Below are 20,163 nucleotides of genomic sequence, written 5' to 3'. Positions count from 1 at the left end.
CATGTGAAGAGCCTGTGAGGATATGAGGATTTATCTGTTACAGCTGAAATGTGAAATGTACTCCTTAGATAACATGAAAGTCCTGCCTGTACTAGCTGCGGTTCAGACGTGTGGGGTGTTCACATGTGGGAGAAGTCATAACAGTGAGGATAACAAATCTTGTTGCTGTGTTGCATCATTTCAAAAAAAAAAAAAAAAAAAAAAGGCTTTGTCTAGAATTATTGGGTTTGAGAGGAAAGTCCTTGCTCTGTTTGTTTGTTTGTTTAGCGAGTCACTGGAAAACAAACAAAAACAAGGCCTCATTACTCAATGCTTAGTCATAGTGACAAAGATCTTCTCCTAAAACACGTCAAGACTGTAATTTAATACAGAGGAGGAAGTATTCAGATCCTTTACTTAAAGTAAAAGTAGTAATAAATCAATGTAAAAATACTCACACAGTACATTACAAGTAAAAAGTTCTGCATGAAAAAGTAAAAGTACATAAGTGATATGAGCTTGATGTAAAGTATTACAGTAAAAGTACACAAGTATTATGAGTGATGTAGTTAAAGTATTACAGTAAAAGTAGTGGTGTGGTCCCTCTGACTGATATTATTATATATGACATCATTAGATTATTAATAGTGAAGCATCAGTGTTAGAGCAGCATGTTACTGTTGTAGCTGCTGGAGGTGGAGCTAGTTTACACTACTTTATATACAGTTAGCTAGTTTACACTACTTTATATCCATCATCATAAACCATAATACTGTCATCATGTTGCAAAATGAATCCTAAAAAACCACAAATAGATTTACTACCTAATTTCTCCTTAAAATGGTGGTTTAAAAGAAAAAGGGAAAAACAGGATTATGTTTCTTTCCCTTGGTTTACAAAACAAACGTCAGATCAAAATCTTTATAGCACAAGGCGACGGTGTTCATGGGAGATCAAGTCTTCATTCTGGGGCTTAAAATTAATACCAACCACCAAACAAATGCTGGTAAAATGTCTAAGTAGCTGCTAGATTTGCTTCACTCATTAGCCAAACAAAAAAAAAACCTAAATAAATGGTAATCTATTGAGTGGTTGGTAAAATCCAAACATTCCTTTGGATGATAGACAAAACAAAATACCACTTTTATCCACAGGGGGCGCTAAAATCAACACAATTAAAACTCCTTGCAGTGACTTTAATATGATTTATACATATATTTCACCTTCTTATGGAAAATAGTTGACAAAAAACAGGAGACAACAGTGTGAACTTTGCACTTTTATTTTTTTGCAAATACACTAGAAATGTTTACAAAAGCACTGTAGAAACATCTGTGCAGTGTGAATTATCAAAACTAAAAATGGATATTACTTTTAAATAATTTTGCACCTAACATGACAAGGAGGATTGTCATTTTCAGCAGCAAAACAAATTAGTATATATCTCAATAGGAAATGTCTGTTAGTGACTCCAGAACATCGTCATGGGGGGAGATGAGCTTTGTCTTTTTTCATATATATTTCTTTTTTTTTTTTTTACACCAAAAAGCAAATTATGGAACAAAAAAAGAACAGAGGATGGTATGGCACTAGTGCTCATCCCTGAAGGAGGGCTTCATTCATCTAGAGAATTCACACAGCATGTTGGCTTTACTTCAGTCATCAAGATAATCAGCCTTCCAGTAAAAATCGCTCCAGTTTGACAGAAACATCGGCTCCACAAACTCAAGTCAACTCGCACATCATTTCATTCTCATCCATCACAGACACATCTTTATACCCATTCATAAACACTCTCACAGACACTTTTATTTTACAGGGCTCTGACTGTTCGCAGTGAGACATACTGGTATGTCTTTTGTACACACTTTTTTTATATACTTTCATTGTGAAAAATGTATTGAAATGATCAAAAAAATGAAATGTGCTTTGACTCAAGCTTAATATATTTTCTTTAAAAAAAAAAAAAAAAAAAGTCTAAATCACACTAAAAGAAATACTCCTACACAACCGAAACTAACAAAAATAAAAATCACAAATTCAGGAAAAAAGAAAAAGAAAATAAAACGATACATAAGATACATAAATATTGTGTGGCCCCAAAACAAAACATCCACAAGTTTTATTTAACACAACTCCGTATTGCTTTGTTTTACATAATACTGAGAATCTTTTCATGCTCACGAAAAGCACTGATTACTTTTGTTTGCTCTTGCATCGGGTGACATAAGAAAGCAATACCAATCAAACCAGCGAGTGTGACTTTTTATATATATATACTTTTTCTTGCCTTGATGTAAAAAAAGGCACATACACACAAGCTCACACAACACTGTCGCAAATACTTCACATAAGTGGTGGCACGATATTTAAAAAAAAAAAAAAAAAACGGGGGAGGGTTGTGGCACGACCGTTATCGCAGAGGAGAGTAAACACAGCGCTGGGGCAGATCTATGTAGGTTATCTTTGGTCAAGCAGGGACGAGCCAATGGGCTTGAGGGATTGGACTCAAAGGTCAGTGTAGTAGAAGTCAGACAGGTGGAGGAGTAACGGCTCAGGTGTGTGTTTAAACAGACGCCGCATGAGCAGCTCACTCACACACACTCATACATACACGCAACACTCGCAGGATTAAGGTCTCTCAGGTTCAAGTCAAGATCTTTAAAAAGGTGGATATCGACGAGTTTGCACAAGGCTGTGGCTGCTTGCATGTAGGTGGAGTAAAAAAAGGCCTTTAGTGAGTTGATTTTACCTTAAAAAGGATCCCCCACCCCTCCCCGTCCACAGTGTTATTACACCTAGTGTCAGACTCCTGAGCACCGGTCTTACACGGTGCTAAAGCGGCTCGCCCTTTTATATGGGGGCACCTCCAGCCTCCAGCGAACTGTAAGGTTTACTAGCTCTAACAGAAACCTTAGCGATAATACATATGATATGGTAAAATCATCTGCTAGTACAGGAATGAGTGGTTAAGTGTGATAACTTTACAAAAACAAAAAACGTCTCTAGTGATAACTGTAACTGCTAATTCCAATAAATGGCAGCAAGCTTTGGGCTTTGTATCTTGTGCTCAGGTATTCCCAGGTGTCAAACGGTTGGAAAAACACAGAAAGCCTTTGGAAATTTAAGACTTGGGAAAAAAAAAAAAAAAAAAAAGTAAAAAAAAAAAAAAAGCCTCTGTGGACCAACCTGAAAGTGAATACGAGCACCTTATGGTAAATACCCATATACAAATACAAGTCCATAGGTTATGGCATTTTCTAGCAGCAATAACAAATACAAAAGTATATCAAAAGAAGACACTCCATGGGCTGAAAAGCAAGAGACACAGGCGTGGATGTGTTGTTGTACGACAACACACAACATCCTTCATGAGTAATACTATCCAGGACGAACCAGTGAAATGTACTGTACACATGGACCACCTTCATTGAAATGAAAAGGACAAAAAACAAAACAGAAAAATACACAGGGCACAATTTCCAGGCAAAGTGCAGGGACAGTTTTATGGCCTTAAATTCATTTCCCCGCTGGCGGCTTGGGGAGTGGGAGGGGGGTTGACGTGTCCCAGGACAAGTGTGGCTGGACAGAAAAAAAAATGAAAAACACGAAACATGAAACGTAAGACAAACAGTGATTCAAGTGCTGTGTGCTGCGTCTGCCTGAATGCCTTACAGCACACAGGGGCTCCCTCCAACGTTTAACACCCAATGATTCCACTTTTTAAATGGTCACGGCACTCGACAGTGTCTTTGACAGGTTGACTGTAAATATGTGTATGTATATATGTGTGTATGTGTGTGTGTGTATGTAGAGAGAGGACAAAAAAAAAAAACCTGGTAGCCTTGTGTGAGGACTGGTTTCAATCCAAATTGTGCTTTGTCTAAGTAACAGTGTAGACGTGCAGGAGCGGTCAACACCAGAACAACGTTTAAGAAGTGTCTTTCAGCACACCGAGGACTGCTTGCTGGATTTGGTCAGAGGTATCTCAACATTTCCCCTTTTACATATGTACAATACACGACAGAAGAGATTTTTCCAGCTTATTTGAACAATGTTTGAAAATAAAGAACACGCTGAACCGTCATAAGGCAGAAAGCAGGTTCAAGTCTCCCTTGTAAGTTCTGTGGGTGTTTTTTTTTTTTCCTTTTTGTTTTAAACGTGTGATAAAGCCTAAAAAAAAAAAAAAAAGGTGCAACTTTATCAACTTACAGTAGGCAAAATTAATGATTTCACAGCTAGCTAGTGAGGACTTTGTATATCTAGTGTTTTGGAAAGAATGTGACAAAAAAACGACAATACGAAGAAGAAGAAGAAGAAGAAGAAGAAGAAGGGGGGGGCTTTAAATTCACGAGTAGTCCAGGTGTCACATTACACTGTGCCTGCATCAAGAAAATAGTTGCCCACTGTCCGTCAAAACAGGACAATGAAGTGTAAAGATAAATGTGTACGCACACCATCAGTAACTGTGTGTATGGATGCACGGACCAATCTTAGGAAAACAAGGCTATAAATAGTTTGGCTCAGTCTGTTTTTTTTTCTTTCTTCTTCTTTATAAAAAAAAAAAGGATATGCCAAGTTCAGGTTTGTTAGCAAAACCGTGTTATCCTCTGAGCACCAGGAGCTCAGAGGTTTTCATCCTAAGGGTTCAGTTAACGAGGGGGCTGTTTTTTTATTTTAATCTGTTAGCTTAGCGGTTTCTCCAACCATAACATTGATGGGAGAGGAAAAAAAGAGCAAGAGTACGACTGTTAAGGCCGCCCGCTGTTGTTCAGGTGAATACTAAAAACACTCTGTGAGCCGCGTTAATCTGCAGAGTCAGCTCAGAAGATTCATGCATCCATGTGCGACTGCGACACCTATGCTACCGTGTTTCCCTCACAAGATTTTACGGAAAAAAGGCGTGTCCCGGTCAAGCCCCCCCCAGAGTCCCTTCATGTGTTTTCGGGGGCCCCGACCAGGACGGAAATGTGGAATAGAGTGTGGGAGTTTGTTGTGTTGCAGTACGGCAGGCAGTGAGGGCCATGCTCAGCAGGTAGAGTAGAGGATGACGGACAGTCATAAGAGGGCTCTGCGAGAGGAGCAATGTCTTTGTTGACTAAACATTTACTGGGGGCTTGTGTCCCACCTCCTTCCCTATCCTCCCCACCCCCCAAAAACTAGTGAAAATGAGCCCCGGTGTGTACTGTAAACCCCCAACCGTGGTATGGTAAAGTAGCACCCCCGCACTGCTCCCTCAGCCCCCTTCCTGAGCTCCAGACTTGGGGAGGAGATCCTCGATCAACACTTCTGGGCCTCCACTGGAGACATGGCGATGTAGGAGCCGTTCCTCATTGGCTGGCTGGCCGGCGTTTCTGACGACTCGACGTCAGGTTTGTCGCTGACCTGAGTGTATGCCGTGTCATCTTTTGCCGTCTGGACAGGAAGAGTCAGGAGGAAAGAGCGTGTTACTACAAATCACAGAAGTGGCATACGTCCAACACACACACACAGAGCACAAGTGTATATTTAAGACTGACGTTAAAATGGAAGTAATGTTCTGACTGAAATGTTCACAGTAAAAAACACAACAATCTAAATACAGAGCACAAAAACCACCACGGGAAACATTAACTTAAAAATAGAAAAAGTAAAAGCAATTACACTGTGAGGCGAGAACTCATGAGCAATTAAGATAATTAAAAAATGATAATAAAGAGATGATGGATAATAAATTATAGAAAAAAAAAAAGGAGAACAGCAAACAAGGCAAAAATGAAGACTTACAGTAAAAGAATGAAAAGCTTCAGTAAAATCAATACGTTTTACTTCATTCTAAAACAGAAAGGAAAAAAGGGGGGTTACAGAAAATTAAAATTAGGACATGGTTAATACAACACTTCTTCACATTGCAATTAAGCATCTTTAACATCGTGTCAAAGCTAAACTCTGCTGCATGTGTGGACGTTACACGAAAGACTTTGGGACATTTTGGGCAAGTAAGATTTTTTTTTTGCTGAGAGTTTAAATAAGAAGATTTTTACTGTCTTGTATCTCAGTTAGCCTGGCTCCGTCTACAAGTAACAAAATCCACCTTAAATCACGACGTGTCAAACCAACATTAACAACACCAGATTGGTATTTTATATCTCCTGGACAATCTTAAATATCATTTTATGTACAGTAATATTCTTATGTCCATGTATCTGCTTTTTCTGTTTCTGTTCATTACCTTAAAATCACTTTATTTAGAAAAAAGCTGTAGGCTACAGGGCTGTAACTGATAATGGTCTTCATTAGCCGTTTCTCAAAGCTCAATATGACGTCTTCAAATATCTTGTTTTATCCGCAATTCAAAATTTTCAGTTTATAGTCATATATATCAAAAGAAATCAGAATATATTCACATTTAAGAAGACTTTTTTTTTTTCTTTAAAAAATTACTCAAAATGATTAAATCGATTATCTAAATATTTGGTGATTCATTCTAATGCTACATAAATTAAGTTATTAAGAATATTAAAGTGTTCATTATTCAGTTTTAGGAGGCGTTGGTTGGTGATTTTTTGTTGTCCCTATGGACAGAGACATGCTAGCTACTCTGTGTTTCCAGCCTTTATGCTAAGCTAAGCTAGCAGGCTTCAGGCTGTAGCTTCACATTTACCGTACAGAGGTGTCAATCTTCTTTTCTAAAATCTCAGCAAGAAACTAAAAAAGTTGTATTTCGCAAAAATGTCAAACTTCTTCCTCTGACAGCTCGCAGGCCGGCCACTGACAGTGGTTAACCTGAACTTCAGTAATCTGAGGGGGGGGGTCAGGGATCATATCAACAATCTGCTAGCTAAAGATAAGAGGCGAAACTGTGCCGTCTGTCCCGCTTTTTTGGGGTCTATTTCAGTTCAGTGCACTTTAGCACTCGTTTAACTCGTGAGATGCACTGACCGAAAAAAGGGGGAACTAGGACGCTTTCTTCCTAAATATAAAGATTCACAGAGGATGCATCGACTGTTAGAAAATGTTCAACAAAGAAAAAAAAAAAACAGAACACCATTTGATCCAGAATTGGGGGGAAAAAACTGCTCATGCTGGCTTTGATGTGCAGGAATCATGCAATGTGTTAGTTAACATGCGCGTAGCTCGAGGGGTTAAAACCTGCCGCAGCTCAGTCAAGTTAAAGCAAAAAACCAAACAAACTCAAAACCTCGTACTTTAACACATCGCTAACTTCTATCATAACATCTATGGTTACATTTACACTGTCAGCTAATGTCAGTGGGTAGCACACACTGGGGGATGGGGGGTAACTGTGTGGATTAATGCTACAGTTTAGTCCACAGACGCACGGCTGCTCTCCTACCTTCTTCTGGCGGTTTCGGCAGAACAAAACGACGAGGACCAGCAGTAGGATGATACCCAAGCCCACGATGAGCAAGGGGAAGTTTGACACAAGAGTCACAATTAAGAGCAGCGTCCTCATCTGGGATGCCGAGTTATCGTCAATAGTCGCCGTCTAGAGTTGAGAGAGATGGTTATCGACTTGTATTTATACATTATCAGCTTGATCAAGTTTATCTCAGATTTTTACCGGACTGGTTCCTCACCTCATTGACGAACATGATGGGGAAAATGGTCTCGTTGATGAACTTGGTTTTGCTGCGGGGTAGAAAGAGAGGAAGAGAGGGAGAGAGAGAGAGAGAGAGAGAGAGAGACACGGGGAGGTCAGGCAGGACATCTGGCTCAACATGTGGCTGAAATAAGGGTAGTGTGTGTCAACAGCGATGTAGGTCACAGTTCAACAAAGTCCAACTTACGGGAAGCCTGCAACTCTCTTCAGAATGATGTTGAGCTGAGCTCTCTTGCAGGCACGAATGGGAACACCTGTGGTCTAGAAAAGATAAAAAGATATCGTTGTTAGAAAAAGTACTAGGTTTGGAAATACGAGATCATTCTATATCATGAATGAATATTGAACTTAATGTCTCCTTGAATGTGAATTAAAGCTTGACATCTTAAATTCAATTAATAGAGTTTGGAAAATAGATAAAAAGGAAAGACTGAATATGAGTTAAAAAAAAAACAATAAGTCATTTTTGTTTAATAATGTAAACTTGTCAAGAAAGAATACAAAAATGACCTAAAATGAAAATAAAAATAAGATATGAAGTTTTAGGCGTACTGGCTGCAGGTCGAGGTACGTCTCGTGCTCTTCCTTGTTGGGGTTGAGCCCATCGACGGCTTCGATGTACTTCCGGTCCGCTTGATAAAAGTGTGGGAAAGACACCACGATGGGAGCGCCTTGAGGAAATAAAACAGGACAAACACATGAGTCAGTCGTTGCTTATATCCTTCGCTGATTCATTCTTACCAACAAGGGCTAAAAAAAAAAAAGAAGATAAAAGCAGAAACGTGAGATAAGATAAAAGATAAAACCCTATCCGGTATTTTGTGTCAAGGAAGAATTCACTCGGTAATTGCTATACTGCTGCTGATAGCTGAAGAATGTTTCAGTTTGTATTGAGTCCAAATAATGATAAGCTGACGAAGCCAAAACAAGAGAGCTTCAAAGGCTCTAAACATCGATTTAATAATGATGTTCAGTTTAGTGCACGTATGTTTCCTTTAACATTCGGTTTTAAATTCACTCTGTTAAATTGATTGAAGTGTCCTGAGCTACACAGCGCCAAGGACAACGATGATCACAAGGAACATCTTAGGAGAGAACATTTTTAAAAGCTAATTTACCAAACAGAAACTGAAAGGACACAAGATACTGTATGTGTTTTATGAACTCTTGAGGTCGCTAAAATAATAACATCCATCCTAAATGCCACCAAACACTCCTCAGGAATGCCTGTAAATTTGCTTAGGTCAGTCATCGAGGACAAAGGTATCATCCATAATTGGTTCACGTTATGAGCAGCACTAGTGAATTTGGCTTCTTTTGTAAAGCACTTTGAAAACAGCCTCAGTGTGTTCTTCCTCTACATTGATTAACCTGCCTTCATCGAGTGTTAAACTCATTTCACTTTAGTCAGCACCTTAGAAATACTGACGTCACCTTTATTGAGATTTTTGATAAATGTTTTGAGACATTCTTTCATTATTTGGAGTATTCACAACTAATTTATATATCAAACTGTTCAATGAGGTTTTCTTTAACATTTGTCCAGAATTGAAAAAAAAAAGACCTTAATGTCATCAGTACTGGCTGCAACCAGGCTATATATATATGTTTTCTCTTGCATTCAAATAGCAGCTCTCACACCTTTTCCATATAAGTAGAAACTATGACATCAGATATAATGACAGTTCAAATTTGAATGATTTTCTGTAGAAGAGACTTTTTTTTTTTTTTTTTTTTTTTTTAACCACACAGTTTCAGAATGGCACCAGCTAACACATGACGACGAGGCTCGAGCTTGATTGGCTCTCGATGAAGCATCACTAAAATCCCTCCAATCACGCGCCTCTGCTGCATGTGAGTCAGAGAAGCTGACACAGACAGCCAATCAGATTTGAGTGTTATGACACTTTAATCAGGGCCAACCTACTTTCACAAATATTTCCATTATGTTCTGACATAGCTTTACTCCTACTAGACTGTTATAGAGGAACAAATATGAGAAAATACTGATTACAAAAAAGGATTAATTAAAATGAAATGCTCTAATCCAAACAGTAGCACTTCTCTCTGTGATACTACTACATCTTCCGTGTGAGCCAAGCCTAGTGTAGATTGCCTTATCAGAGCAATCACACTCCACTCAATGACCACCATAAAATACCTTCAATAGCCGCCACGCACAGTCAGCGCTGTTAATCATTGAACCGTGTATTGAGTAAAATCTGGTGTGTTCAAACAGTGGGAAATGTCAGATACCAGGCAGGGGACGCGGTTGCTGACTGAGAGGACATTTTTGGGGGCTATAGAGAGAGGGGGGGGGGGGGGGGTTGTGTCATGGGGCTGGTTTACAGTCATCAAAGGGAACTGGGTCAGGCGCTATGGTAACTGAGGGGGTCTGGGTAGAGGGAGAAGAGGAGGGGGTGTTGAAACAGGCGGTGCTCCTACCTTCTCGACAAACGCTGACTTTAAGCACCCCGGTGCCGAGACAGTCTCCAGCTGGCACGCAGAAGCCCTCGTTATTGGGGTTGTCTTTAGGGGCCATGAGTACATCATTGGGGGGTGCGAAGCGGAACGCCTGGATGCCTTTCACGTCCACATCTTCCACATAGGCTAGATGGATAGACCTAAAAAGGAAGGGAACAGATCTTAGCGCCTACTTTAGGGAATTATAAAATAACAGTTACAAGTGTCGACAATTGAGATCATGAGAGGTTTTAAGTGACCTCGGGAACAAAGTGCACCTCTTATCGTTTTGAGCGGTTATGACTATTAAAAAAAAGGCGTCACTCACAACTTCCTGTATGATCACTGACATTCCTCAAAAACATCACAGGTGTGTTTTGTTTTTCCTTGACAGTCTTATCAGAATGCGTAGAGCTTATCAGTGGATTCACAAGAATATTTTATGACTGAGATATGACTGTTTCCCTTCACTTAACCTGCACTGGAAGTCCTGACCTCCGCGTGGTTGTTTTGACTATAAACAAATTTTAGCCGCCCAAGCACATGTGCGTACCTGCAGAGATCAGCAGCGAAGATGTAAAGCAGCTCGTTCCTGCTGATCAGAGGGTGGAAGACCGCGCCGTCCGTACCGTTGATCATGTTGCTCTGATTGGAAGACCACCACGACATCTCCCTGTTGGTACAGAGGGAGGAAAGAACAGGATGTGTTAGTGTTTGTGAAGCAAGCAGCAAAGTAGCTTCAAACATTTATTTAAGCATTGAACTTTAATTATTTTTCTGCTCAAGATTACACATAAAATAAAACTTATGATAATTGACTTGTTTAAACCACTGGTTACTGACCACTTTGGCTCGTGACAACCCACAAAAAAGCAGAAATTAAAGGTTTCAGTTGTGTTTGTATTGTGACTTTTTTTTAGTCCATCACCCAAATGGCTCGTGAATGTTCAAATATCGCCGTTTGTCTTTTTGGCTGGCGAGTGAAGCAAATCTACCAGCAGCTTGCATATTTTACCAGTATTAGTCTGTGGGCTGGTGTTAATTTTGTCCCTGTCAGCTTGTTGCACCAAACTATTTAATTTCTGAGATGGTTTCATTTAAGCTGCCAAAGAAGTAAAACTCTAATATTTCACACGCAAAAAAAAAAAAAAGATTCAGTCCAAAAAAAGAATGCTAATTTATGTATGAACTTTTTTCTTGTTTCCTGCTCCATTAATCATCTCATGACCTCTCTGATGTATCTAGTGACTCTTTGGGAGGTCGGGAACCTAAACTTTATGTCAAACTGTATGAAAAGTAGTTTAAAACAAGCTCCTCCTTGATCAACTCATTTTTTCTGCAGAACAAGTACTTTCACCTTTGTTAACTGTGCTTTTAGGTACATTATGCAGCTAATACTTGTGTTTTAGAAGAATTTTGGATTCAGCGCTTTTTGCTCTTCCAACACTTGAATCTACCTACTCAGGTTGATTACACTCAAAGTGCAAAGTCACTTCGGATATCCAAACATTTATTTTGCAATCATGTTGTACATAGAGATAGGGAGCAAAGGCTCTCTCCTCTGGACCCTCGTACAAGTTGTGTAACAAAGTAGATGTGAGTATCATGAGTGGGAGGAAGTGGAAGCAGTGTGCCGACAGGAAAGAGTTCCCTACTGCTGAGAGAGCAGGAAAAAGGAAATATCTTGACACTTGACACTGTCTGTTATCAGCGCCTTTACCTCAGGCCGTTCCACGTGTCGATCTTGCCATAATCCAAGTAGTTCTGTTCGCCAGTGTGGAACACAAACTCCCCTTCATGGGTCCCATTTTTCTGTGAAAAACAAGATGAGACATGAGGTCCAGACAAAGCTGCTGTGACAGACTAGTGTTAAGGATACTGCAGAGCGGTGCTGAATCAGAAACAGTGTATGTCTGGTAACAAAGGAGCGTGGACAATGTTAAAGAAATGCTGCTTTGTGTTTGTTATTGACATGCCGCTCACTGTCTCAGTCAGCCTCAGTAATTTACTGAAGAAAATAAGAACAAAAACTTAGAATTACAGGATTTTTATATCAACTGTTTTGTCCTCAGAGAAAGCTGCATTGATATTTTACTCACCATCTTTACATTTAGGGGCCGCAACTAACGACTATTTAATAGTAGATAAATTATTTTGACACAAAATGTCAAAATTTTCTTGAGCCAGAGTTGTTTAATTAGCTTGTTTTGTCTAACCAACAGTCCAAACCCAAAATTCATTTAAGTTTAATATCAAAACTCGAAATCGAATCCCCACAATATTACTGAAATAAAAAAATCAATCAAAACAGCTGCTGATTGTAATTTTTGTTGCTGACTAATCCCTCTAACTCCACAGGGTCATGAGGCAGGAGCTGTCACTGTGTGGGCCAAGTTGCTGACGTGTCTTCATGCATAAGCAGGAAGTACAAGTGTCTTCCATCAGCATGAAGGCAATCTCACTTCTCTTACATGATGTTACCACAAGCTTCCTCTTGTCTATTGTGTTAGTAACCCCTAACTACCAATAGACACAAGAGCTTTCTTAAGGTTTTTGCTCTAAGGTAACGTCAAGGTTGGGGGGAGAAAAAAAAGAAGAAATGTATACAGCAACTTGTAAAAAGGGAGTAAAATCTCCAGCTTACCTTCCACATCAGCCCAAAGTACTCATCCACATCGGGCTTCATGGAATGGATCTTGCTGAGAAGAGGGTCTTTGAAGCCCCACAGAACCTCGTGGACAGTGCGGGTCATGAACATTTCGATGCCCAGGGAGTTCATGTACATGGAAACAAACGTACGCACGAAAAAGGAGTAGGAGTTCATCTCGTTCATCACCGCCTGGGGAGGGGAGGAAGATTGGGGGTAAAGGTTGGGAAGACTCTCACCACAAACAGTGTAATTTCCATTTGTGACACTATATGTCATTTGGTGGGAAGTTTATATGTTCAGGATATTAAAATGTCACAATAAAAATGAGCAGGACAATGGCTTGGAGTGTGACAGCGGAGCAATTAACCATGTGTTCAAAAAATGTTCCAGTACACACAGAAATACTGACAGAAAATTCAACACGAGTAACAATCACAGTGACCAAAGTTCACAAATCTTTCAGCAGCTAAAAGGTAACAATGACACACACAAGTTTGAACGGACGACGTCTTACCACAAACGGGATATTGACAGTCCTGATGAGGTCAACCTCGGGGTCACCAGCTGACTTCTCGGGCACAAACACAAAAGTTTTGGGGTTCAGGGCGTAAAGCTTTGTGCCGTTCTCCAGGAAAGTGACATTTTCCCTTGGCCTGTATTCCCTGGAGCGGAAAAGGGTGCCGGAGAGAAAACAGAGAGTTTACATTGGTCAGTTTATACAGATGTCTCTTGTTTTGATTTCACACCAACAAAATGGTCCCAGCTGGACCAGATGGAAGATGGTTTACCTAACCGATATGGCTAAAATGATAACTTCTTTCCTTTTCCATCAGTATGTATCAGTAAGACTCCGTTAAAAAGTTACCTGTAGGTGTAGGGCCCGATCTGTTGGACAGCTGCCTTGCCACCTTTTAAGAAGACTTCTGGATTGGTCACATTGAAGAAGTAATACTCCATATAAACAGGTGGAGGCGGATTCTTCCATGACTCAAACACTTGGCTCTTCTCTGTCAGAGTAATTTCCTGTCAACAAGAGAAGAAAATTCAGTTTCAGATTGAGAAAAAGCAAAAAAAACAAACAAAAAAACTCATGTGTCGCATCAGCAAGAAAAGAAATGCCAAAAAAAAAAAATGTATTCAGTTTCTCAAATTTTTACTTTGGTGGGGATAATGTTTTATTCACATTTGTGCACTTTCAAAGCACTTCACCACTCTGAGTGCCATCTGAGAGCACACATGGCACTTTCTGCAGAGAACTGGTGCCGAGCCAAGACCCCAAAAACCCAGAGGGAAGCAGGGAAAAGTCCTTCATAGCTGAAAAACCGTCAGGACAGGCAGAAAATCTCTGTTAAAAGAACTGCACAACATCCCTGACCTCAGCACGCCTAGGCAAGAATCTGACTGTGGGCTAGACAACCCACACAATGCTGTAATGTATTGCAATAAAGTGGCATGACGTCTGCGCAACATAAAGCATTAAGCTACAAGACGAGAAGTCAGGTGAGATTTTTGAATACAAACAACGAAAGCTCCAGATGACCACAAAAAAGTGGAAGATGGTTTCAGTTTGATGTTTCCACTTATCGGGTGGAGGAAAAAACAAGTTTGAAAACTGATGTCAGTGGTAACGATGTGTGTCACCAACCTGGCTGCCACATGTCTGAACATGAGCGACGGTAAACTTGAAATAAATTGTTCAAAATAGCAAAAAAAAAAAAAAAAGCTTTCGATTACAGTGAAGAAAAAGTGGCTTAAGGTGCTCGTAGTCAAGCAACACAAACAAGCTTTTTCCATTCTTGGAGGGGGGGGGGGGTATTTTTAAAACTCATTTCCTTTCGTGTCTGTTACATGGTGAGTTCCTGAAAAACCCTCGCTGCCTCTGTTTCAAGGGGGCCATACATTGTTTTCTGCACTCTCACAGGCTCTTACCATTAAAATCTATAGCTTAAGGTGTGGCCGGAAGTTCCTGTTTGGTTTACAACGTTCGAATTTCAAACATGTTTTGATTATCTATACAATTGTTTGCCGGTTTCTGTCGCATCCTCTCCCCCCTTTGCTACGTTACAAAAACCTCATGTTAGATCTTTGACCGTCAACCGAAATAACCACTTTGATAGTTTTCTATTTAAAAAAAAGGGTGAGATGGTTCAACTAGATGCAGGAGGGAAAAAAAAAGGTTGATTTGGTTATGAAATAATGAATCATATACCCTTTGTGCATTGTTTAGAGAGTTCAGCAGGTTTATAGCTTCTTTTGTACATTTTTCTCCCCATTTTCAGTAACTAAGAATTACTGATGCTGCGGAGGCCAGACCTCAGATTCAAACCAGGAAATCATGACAATCACGCCAGCTTGTCGTCACAGCTGCGTAACCACTTTAAAAAGTTGTGTCTTCAGAATTAGAGATGACACATTTAGGACGAACTTTGCTGTATTTAAGAATTGCGAATCAGCCGGGACTTAATCATTCTGCGTTAATTAAGAGCTGAAGTGAAGCCAGGTAATGCAGAAGGACGGTCTGCAAAGGCATGTGACCGTTATGAGCAGTAGTCAGAGCACTACTGATGGATGGAAAGAAAATTGTGCCAAACCAGCATAAATCACCTAATTTGTTCCCTTTAAAAAAAAAAAGAAAAAGAAAAAAGAGTTGCACACTCTGTCACTTTGAAACACTGAAACAGGACTCTCTGTCTCCCCTGGTCTTCGCCCTGCAGCATCTGAGAAAGACTGAATGTGTGACTGCAGACAGCATGAATCCTTGTGTTTGCCAACCTTGAACAAAGGTCTAGCAAAAGACCTTCATCAAAGTTATATGAACACCACTTATCTGTTAGAAAACCTTGATCTATCACTAACAAAAACACAGCTGAGGGACAAAGCGGAGTGGCTTGTCAGTGAAATAATAAAAAAATTAAAAAACAACAGTCATTCGCTGGAGGAAAGACTGAGCGAGTTTTAAAGACTCAAACTAAACAGTGTCAGTATACTCTGGGCCTTAGTCAAACAACTTCAGGCGCTGCTTAGGTGTAGTGTGACAAGATCCTGCTTTCAGAAGCACGTGCAAAAAGAAAAAGAGTCAACATTAAAATATAAAACGTGAGGATATTTTATCATCATTATGTTCATTAAGTGTCCTTAAACTGCCCGTCAATGGCTGAGTGAAACAAACATGCTGTGTTTTACCAGCATGACCTTTTTCTTCAACGCTCAATCACTCATACTACCTTGAAAGGTCTCCTCTCCAAAACACTGCAAAGAGGAGTGGCGTGAGGGGGAGTTCTCCTTTTCCACTTTTCTCACCTCGCAGCAGACTTGGGGATAGGCTGCGACTGGAAGAACAAGGTTCTAACGAGGTCGCGCTCTCAGGCAAAAAATCGTGCCCTCGAGGCCGAGAAGTCTGTCAAGTTCCTTCCTTGACTTTTCTTTCTTTCACTGCTACCCTCCACGCCCCAACTCAGCGCTCACACACACACATACACAAAAGTCTGTGTCCTGGAGGTAGCTTTTGAATTGTCCCAAACAACTAGGCTACATCATTATTACAGAGAACCACATGCAAACACCAGATTAGGTAGATTTTTTTGGAGTCAGTTCAGCATGTCCGGGCCCGCCTAATTCAATGGGAAGACTGTGGAAAGAGGATTAGCTATGCTGTCATTTTGTGTAATCGCGAGCCACATCAGAATTATCCCCCCCTCCCGCCCCCCGTTGATGAACTCTCTTAATTTGGGGACGCCGCTGTGCTTCAGAATGAGGAGGGGGAAATGAGACGCAGACCTAAATTTAACCTCAGGAGTCCAAATTGTGCAGCTGTTTGTCTCTAACTTGGACAAAATTATTGTGTCAAGGTTGACCTGTTCTGGTTCTTGTTGTTTTTTTTCTTCTTCTTCTTCTTTTTTTTCTTCTCAAGTGTGGGGAAACGACTTTGTGGAGAGATTTTAAGCCCAGATTACTAGTCGCACAGAGCATCCAACACTGCCATTCATGTCAGTAAGAGGAATGCGAACAATTTTAAAAAGGTCAGGTCAGTGGTGGGTCTGTAGGGTGGGATACTGTGTCAGCTGCCAACACCCACCGCCCACCGCCCCCCACTCCCACCTCCCCACATATACACCCTAAAAAGCTGACACCCCATCAACCCTACATAACTACACTAACAGGAAAAGATACAGTTCTTTAGTCCGGCCTCACCCGTAAACATCCCAGCGGTCTCCAGAAAGAAGACGCGCCACAGTCCAGCCATTTTTTTTTTTTACTCAATTTGCCGAGATCACAAACAAGAAGAAATACAATCTTCTACCGACTTGAACACTGCCTTATGTTTTATACGCTGAGCCTGTGGGAGCTGTGTGAGTGGAGGAGAAGGAAGCTGCACTCCACAGATTTCAATCCAGTCACAAAATTAATGTTTAGCCTGAGTGGACGTCATAATATCAACCTAAACGTTGACTCATTACAAAAAAAGCAAACTGCATATTGAGAAACTTTGAAAGGACAGAATTGGTCTCAGTTAGTCTCAGCTACAGCAACTGATCCAAGTCTTGCTCCTCAGTGACGCTGTAAGACTTCAACAGAACACTACTGTAATTTTAATAACATAGCGCAGATTGTGCCGGACTGCGATACACACAAACTGGTGCATCTGCTGGACATGGAGCTTAAAATCTCAAATCATGTATAGTCCCAATCCTGATCATCATTGTTCTGTTTGGTGTTCATTAACAAAAAGGAGGGATAACAACCGTGTAAAACTTGTTTTAGATCCGACACTAGAAGTCAGGGACTCCCTGCCACTCAAGACTCCCTTCCCCCATCCTTCCCTCCAGACCTGCACACACACCTCCCCCCTCCCACCCCCATATACCCACCATCCCTGCTGACTGGAGACTCTACTATCACTACTGGTAAACCTGCACAGAATAAACCAACCATTCACAGCGGTCAGCCTCGAATATCAGAAAATGTGTCACCAGGTCATGCTTGGATTGGATGGTCAGATTATGAAAAATAAATAAATAAATAAATCAAATGAAAAAAACTACACTCAGTATCAAGCCAAGGGAAATCTCACATCATGCTCTTCTTTCCTCATTTTTCCACAGTGTCTGACATTCAAGAAATGAATCCTGTGATAAATGGAAATCACAAAATGCTGCACATCCATGAAGGAAACTTAAATTAAAAAAAAAAAACATATCAGAGGATTTCTAATTGCCAGAATATCAGGAAAGGTCATGACTCATCTCTGAGAGTCACTAGTCCCCCCCTTTGGGAATATAGGGGCTTTTTGCATTGAGCTAAGCATCTATCAGGTGCTTTAGCGCATCTGTACACTCTACTGAATCATCTGTCTAAATACAAGCATTAAACAAAACCCTGAAGGGACTCAACCATGCTGCTGCTGCTGCTGTTACTGTTGCTGTTACTGCTGCTACACAGACTCAGATCATGCGGATTCATGAAGCCTTGATCCCCGCAGAGCAGGACTGGAGGTGGCTGATACTGCAGCACGGTTACAAAGTGGGGATAAAAAAAATATATAATACCACTAAAGTGACCAACACATTTAGACACATTTACACGGCTGATCTGATCTTGTGACCTCTGCATGTTCAGCCACCAGTGAGATGCTGAATGCGCATGATTGGCCACTGCAGATACTTTAACATTTAAACCCCTGAAGTGTGACAGATGGGAGGAAGTGTGAGAGGAAAAATAACACACATACACATACAGGAATAGGCAGCTGTAATGACCCCCTCCATGTTAAAGCATAAGCAGGGCGAGGCTCACCTTTTTTAACCGGCTATGGATCATTGTTTGGAAGACTTGCGCCACGACCAGGGCGATCCCCACGATGAGGAGGTGAGCGCACACGATCCCGGTGGCGTAAATGGCACAGGATCTCCGAGTCATGATGCCGGTTGTCCTCTCTCTCTCTCACACAGGAAAAATAACTTCACTGAAGTCAAGGTTAACTTCACCCTGATTCAAAAAAACCCCCCCGAAACAATTAAAAAAAAATACACTAACTAAAGACAGCGAGCGCGAGGTGTGGGTCCGTCAGATCTCTGGTTTAAACTTCTCTCTCCGCCCTGGTTGAAGCTGAGAATATAAACCTCAGATAGAGAAATTAATTCATTGGCACTTTAATCCGAGCTATCTAATACTAAAGTGAGGATGGACTGAGCTGCTCGGAGGCGGTGGTGAAATGAAACAGCGGCTCTGAGCACATCGGGACGTAAATGAAGAGCTGTCCACCTCCTCCCCTTTCCGCTACGCATTAATGAACTCGGTCAGGCGAAAAGCGTCGTTTTCTTTTTCTTTTTTTTCTCCCTCGCTCTCTCTCTCTCTCTGCTACGGCAAGCCTGGGCTGAGTGAGTGCATGGGCGGTGGGTGTGTGTAAAGAAAGAAAGGCGGTGATGGGATGGAGAGGGGGAGAGGAGGGAGGGGGGGCTGATGTCACCAGTGTAAAAATAAAGATGAATATTAGCAAAAAGCAAAACTTATATTTTCACTTAATCATGCGCCTTTTATATTCAATTTATTTTGCATTTGTTGAAATTATTTTGCAGATTAAGCTCAATTTTTTAGCTTGTTTTTAACACTGTTTCTTCCCTGTAGTGACAATGCATGAAGTTTGTTGCATTTGTGCAGCACAAGCACTGAAGCACACAAGGATTATGAATGAATTAGCAGCAGCAGCAGCGTGCTCATCCACATGGTAGTACACACTCCACCTGGCCACTTTTTAATGAGCTTAACTCAGGGATGTGTAGATATACATGCAGAGAGAGAGAATGATCATAATACATTCATTTGTGTTAAAAACTAAACATGTGTCAGGGTTTTCAAACATCTTCCTCTAAACAACTATGAGAGGAAATGTGCAGACGGCAGAGAGATCCGTTACCTTTTATATATATATAAAGCCTCCGCTATCATCGCCTCATCGCGGCTCCTTAAATAAGCTCCGCGTGGACATGAATAATGCCGTGTTCAAGCGACCAACGATGGTTGACGCGAGCCCTTTGTCCGACCAGCTCGCGCGCTCATTGGCTGAAGGCCTCACGGACCACCGTCTCGAGACCACCCCCTCCGCGCGCTGATTGGCGGGACGCTGGTGAGTGCGATGTTGAATTTGATCGACTGATTTCGGGGCGGGGCTCCTTTAAAGGGGGACCGGCCGGCGTGATGCCTCCGACCGGCAGCGAGCGGAGCCCACTATAAGCACACAGATGATGTAGTTGGAAACACCAGAAAAATGCGGATGATTTACTATGAGCTGCATTATGCTCATCATGAGGCAAGAAAAGCCAACAAATATTGACAAACACGAGCTTTTACATACTCTTTATAAAGAAAGGAAGAGATGCCTCTGTAAAAAACAGCAAGATAAGAGTTCAGGTGTCAACTGTAATATTGTTGTAATGTAAAATAACCTTGAGTCAAGGTTTTGGGCATAAAC

At 41.0% G+C, this 20,163-nt stretch overlaps 1 protein-coding gene across 2 annotated transcripts; it reads right to left on the bottom strand.

Annotated features, from left to right (window-relative positions):
- Window positions 1–1,245: 1,245 nt before the first annotated feature.
- scarb2a (scavenger receptor class B, member 2a) lies at window positions 1,246–19,015 on the bottom strand. 2 transcript variants are annotated; one of them, XM_053325891.1, is made up of 13 exons: window positions 18,489–19,015; window positions 13,561–13,718; window positions 13,210–13,357; window positions 12,690–12,884; window positions 11,766–11,857; window positions 10,599–10,718; window positions 10,028–10,206; window positions 8,135–8,253; window positions 7,770–7,843; window positions 7,560–7,611; window positions 7,316–7,468; window positions 5,746–5,793; window positions 1,246–5,394 (listed from the first exon to the last, which is right to left on the bottom strand). In XM_053325891.1, the coding sequence occupies exons 1-13, from the start codon at window positions 18,609–18,611 to the stop codon at window positions 5,260–5,262; spliced, it is 1,596 nt and encodes a 531-aa protein (XP_053181866.1). In that variant the 5' UTR covers window positions 18,612–19,015; the 3' UTR covers window positions 1,246–5,259. The 2 variants fall into 2 exon arrangements, with proteins under 2 accessions (XP_053181866.1, XP_053181867.1); XM_053325892.1 differs by lacking the exon at window positions 5,746–5,793 and having other exon boundaries at window positions 18,489–19,014.
- Between the last annotated feature and the right edge of the window lie 1,148 nt (window positions 19,016–20,163).

Source organism: Scomber japonicus, chromosome 9, assembly GCF_027409825.1.
Source record: "Scomber japonicus isolate fScoJap1 chromosome 9, fScoJap1.pri, whole genome shotgun sequence".
In the NCBI taxonomy this organism is placed as follows: Eukaryota; Metazoa; Chordata; class Actinopteri; order Scombriformes; family Scombridae; genus Scomber; species Scomber japonicus.
This window is presented reverse-complemented; position numbering and strand designations above follow the sequence as displayed.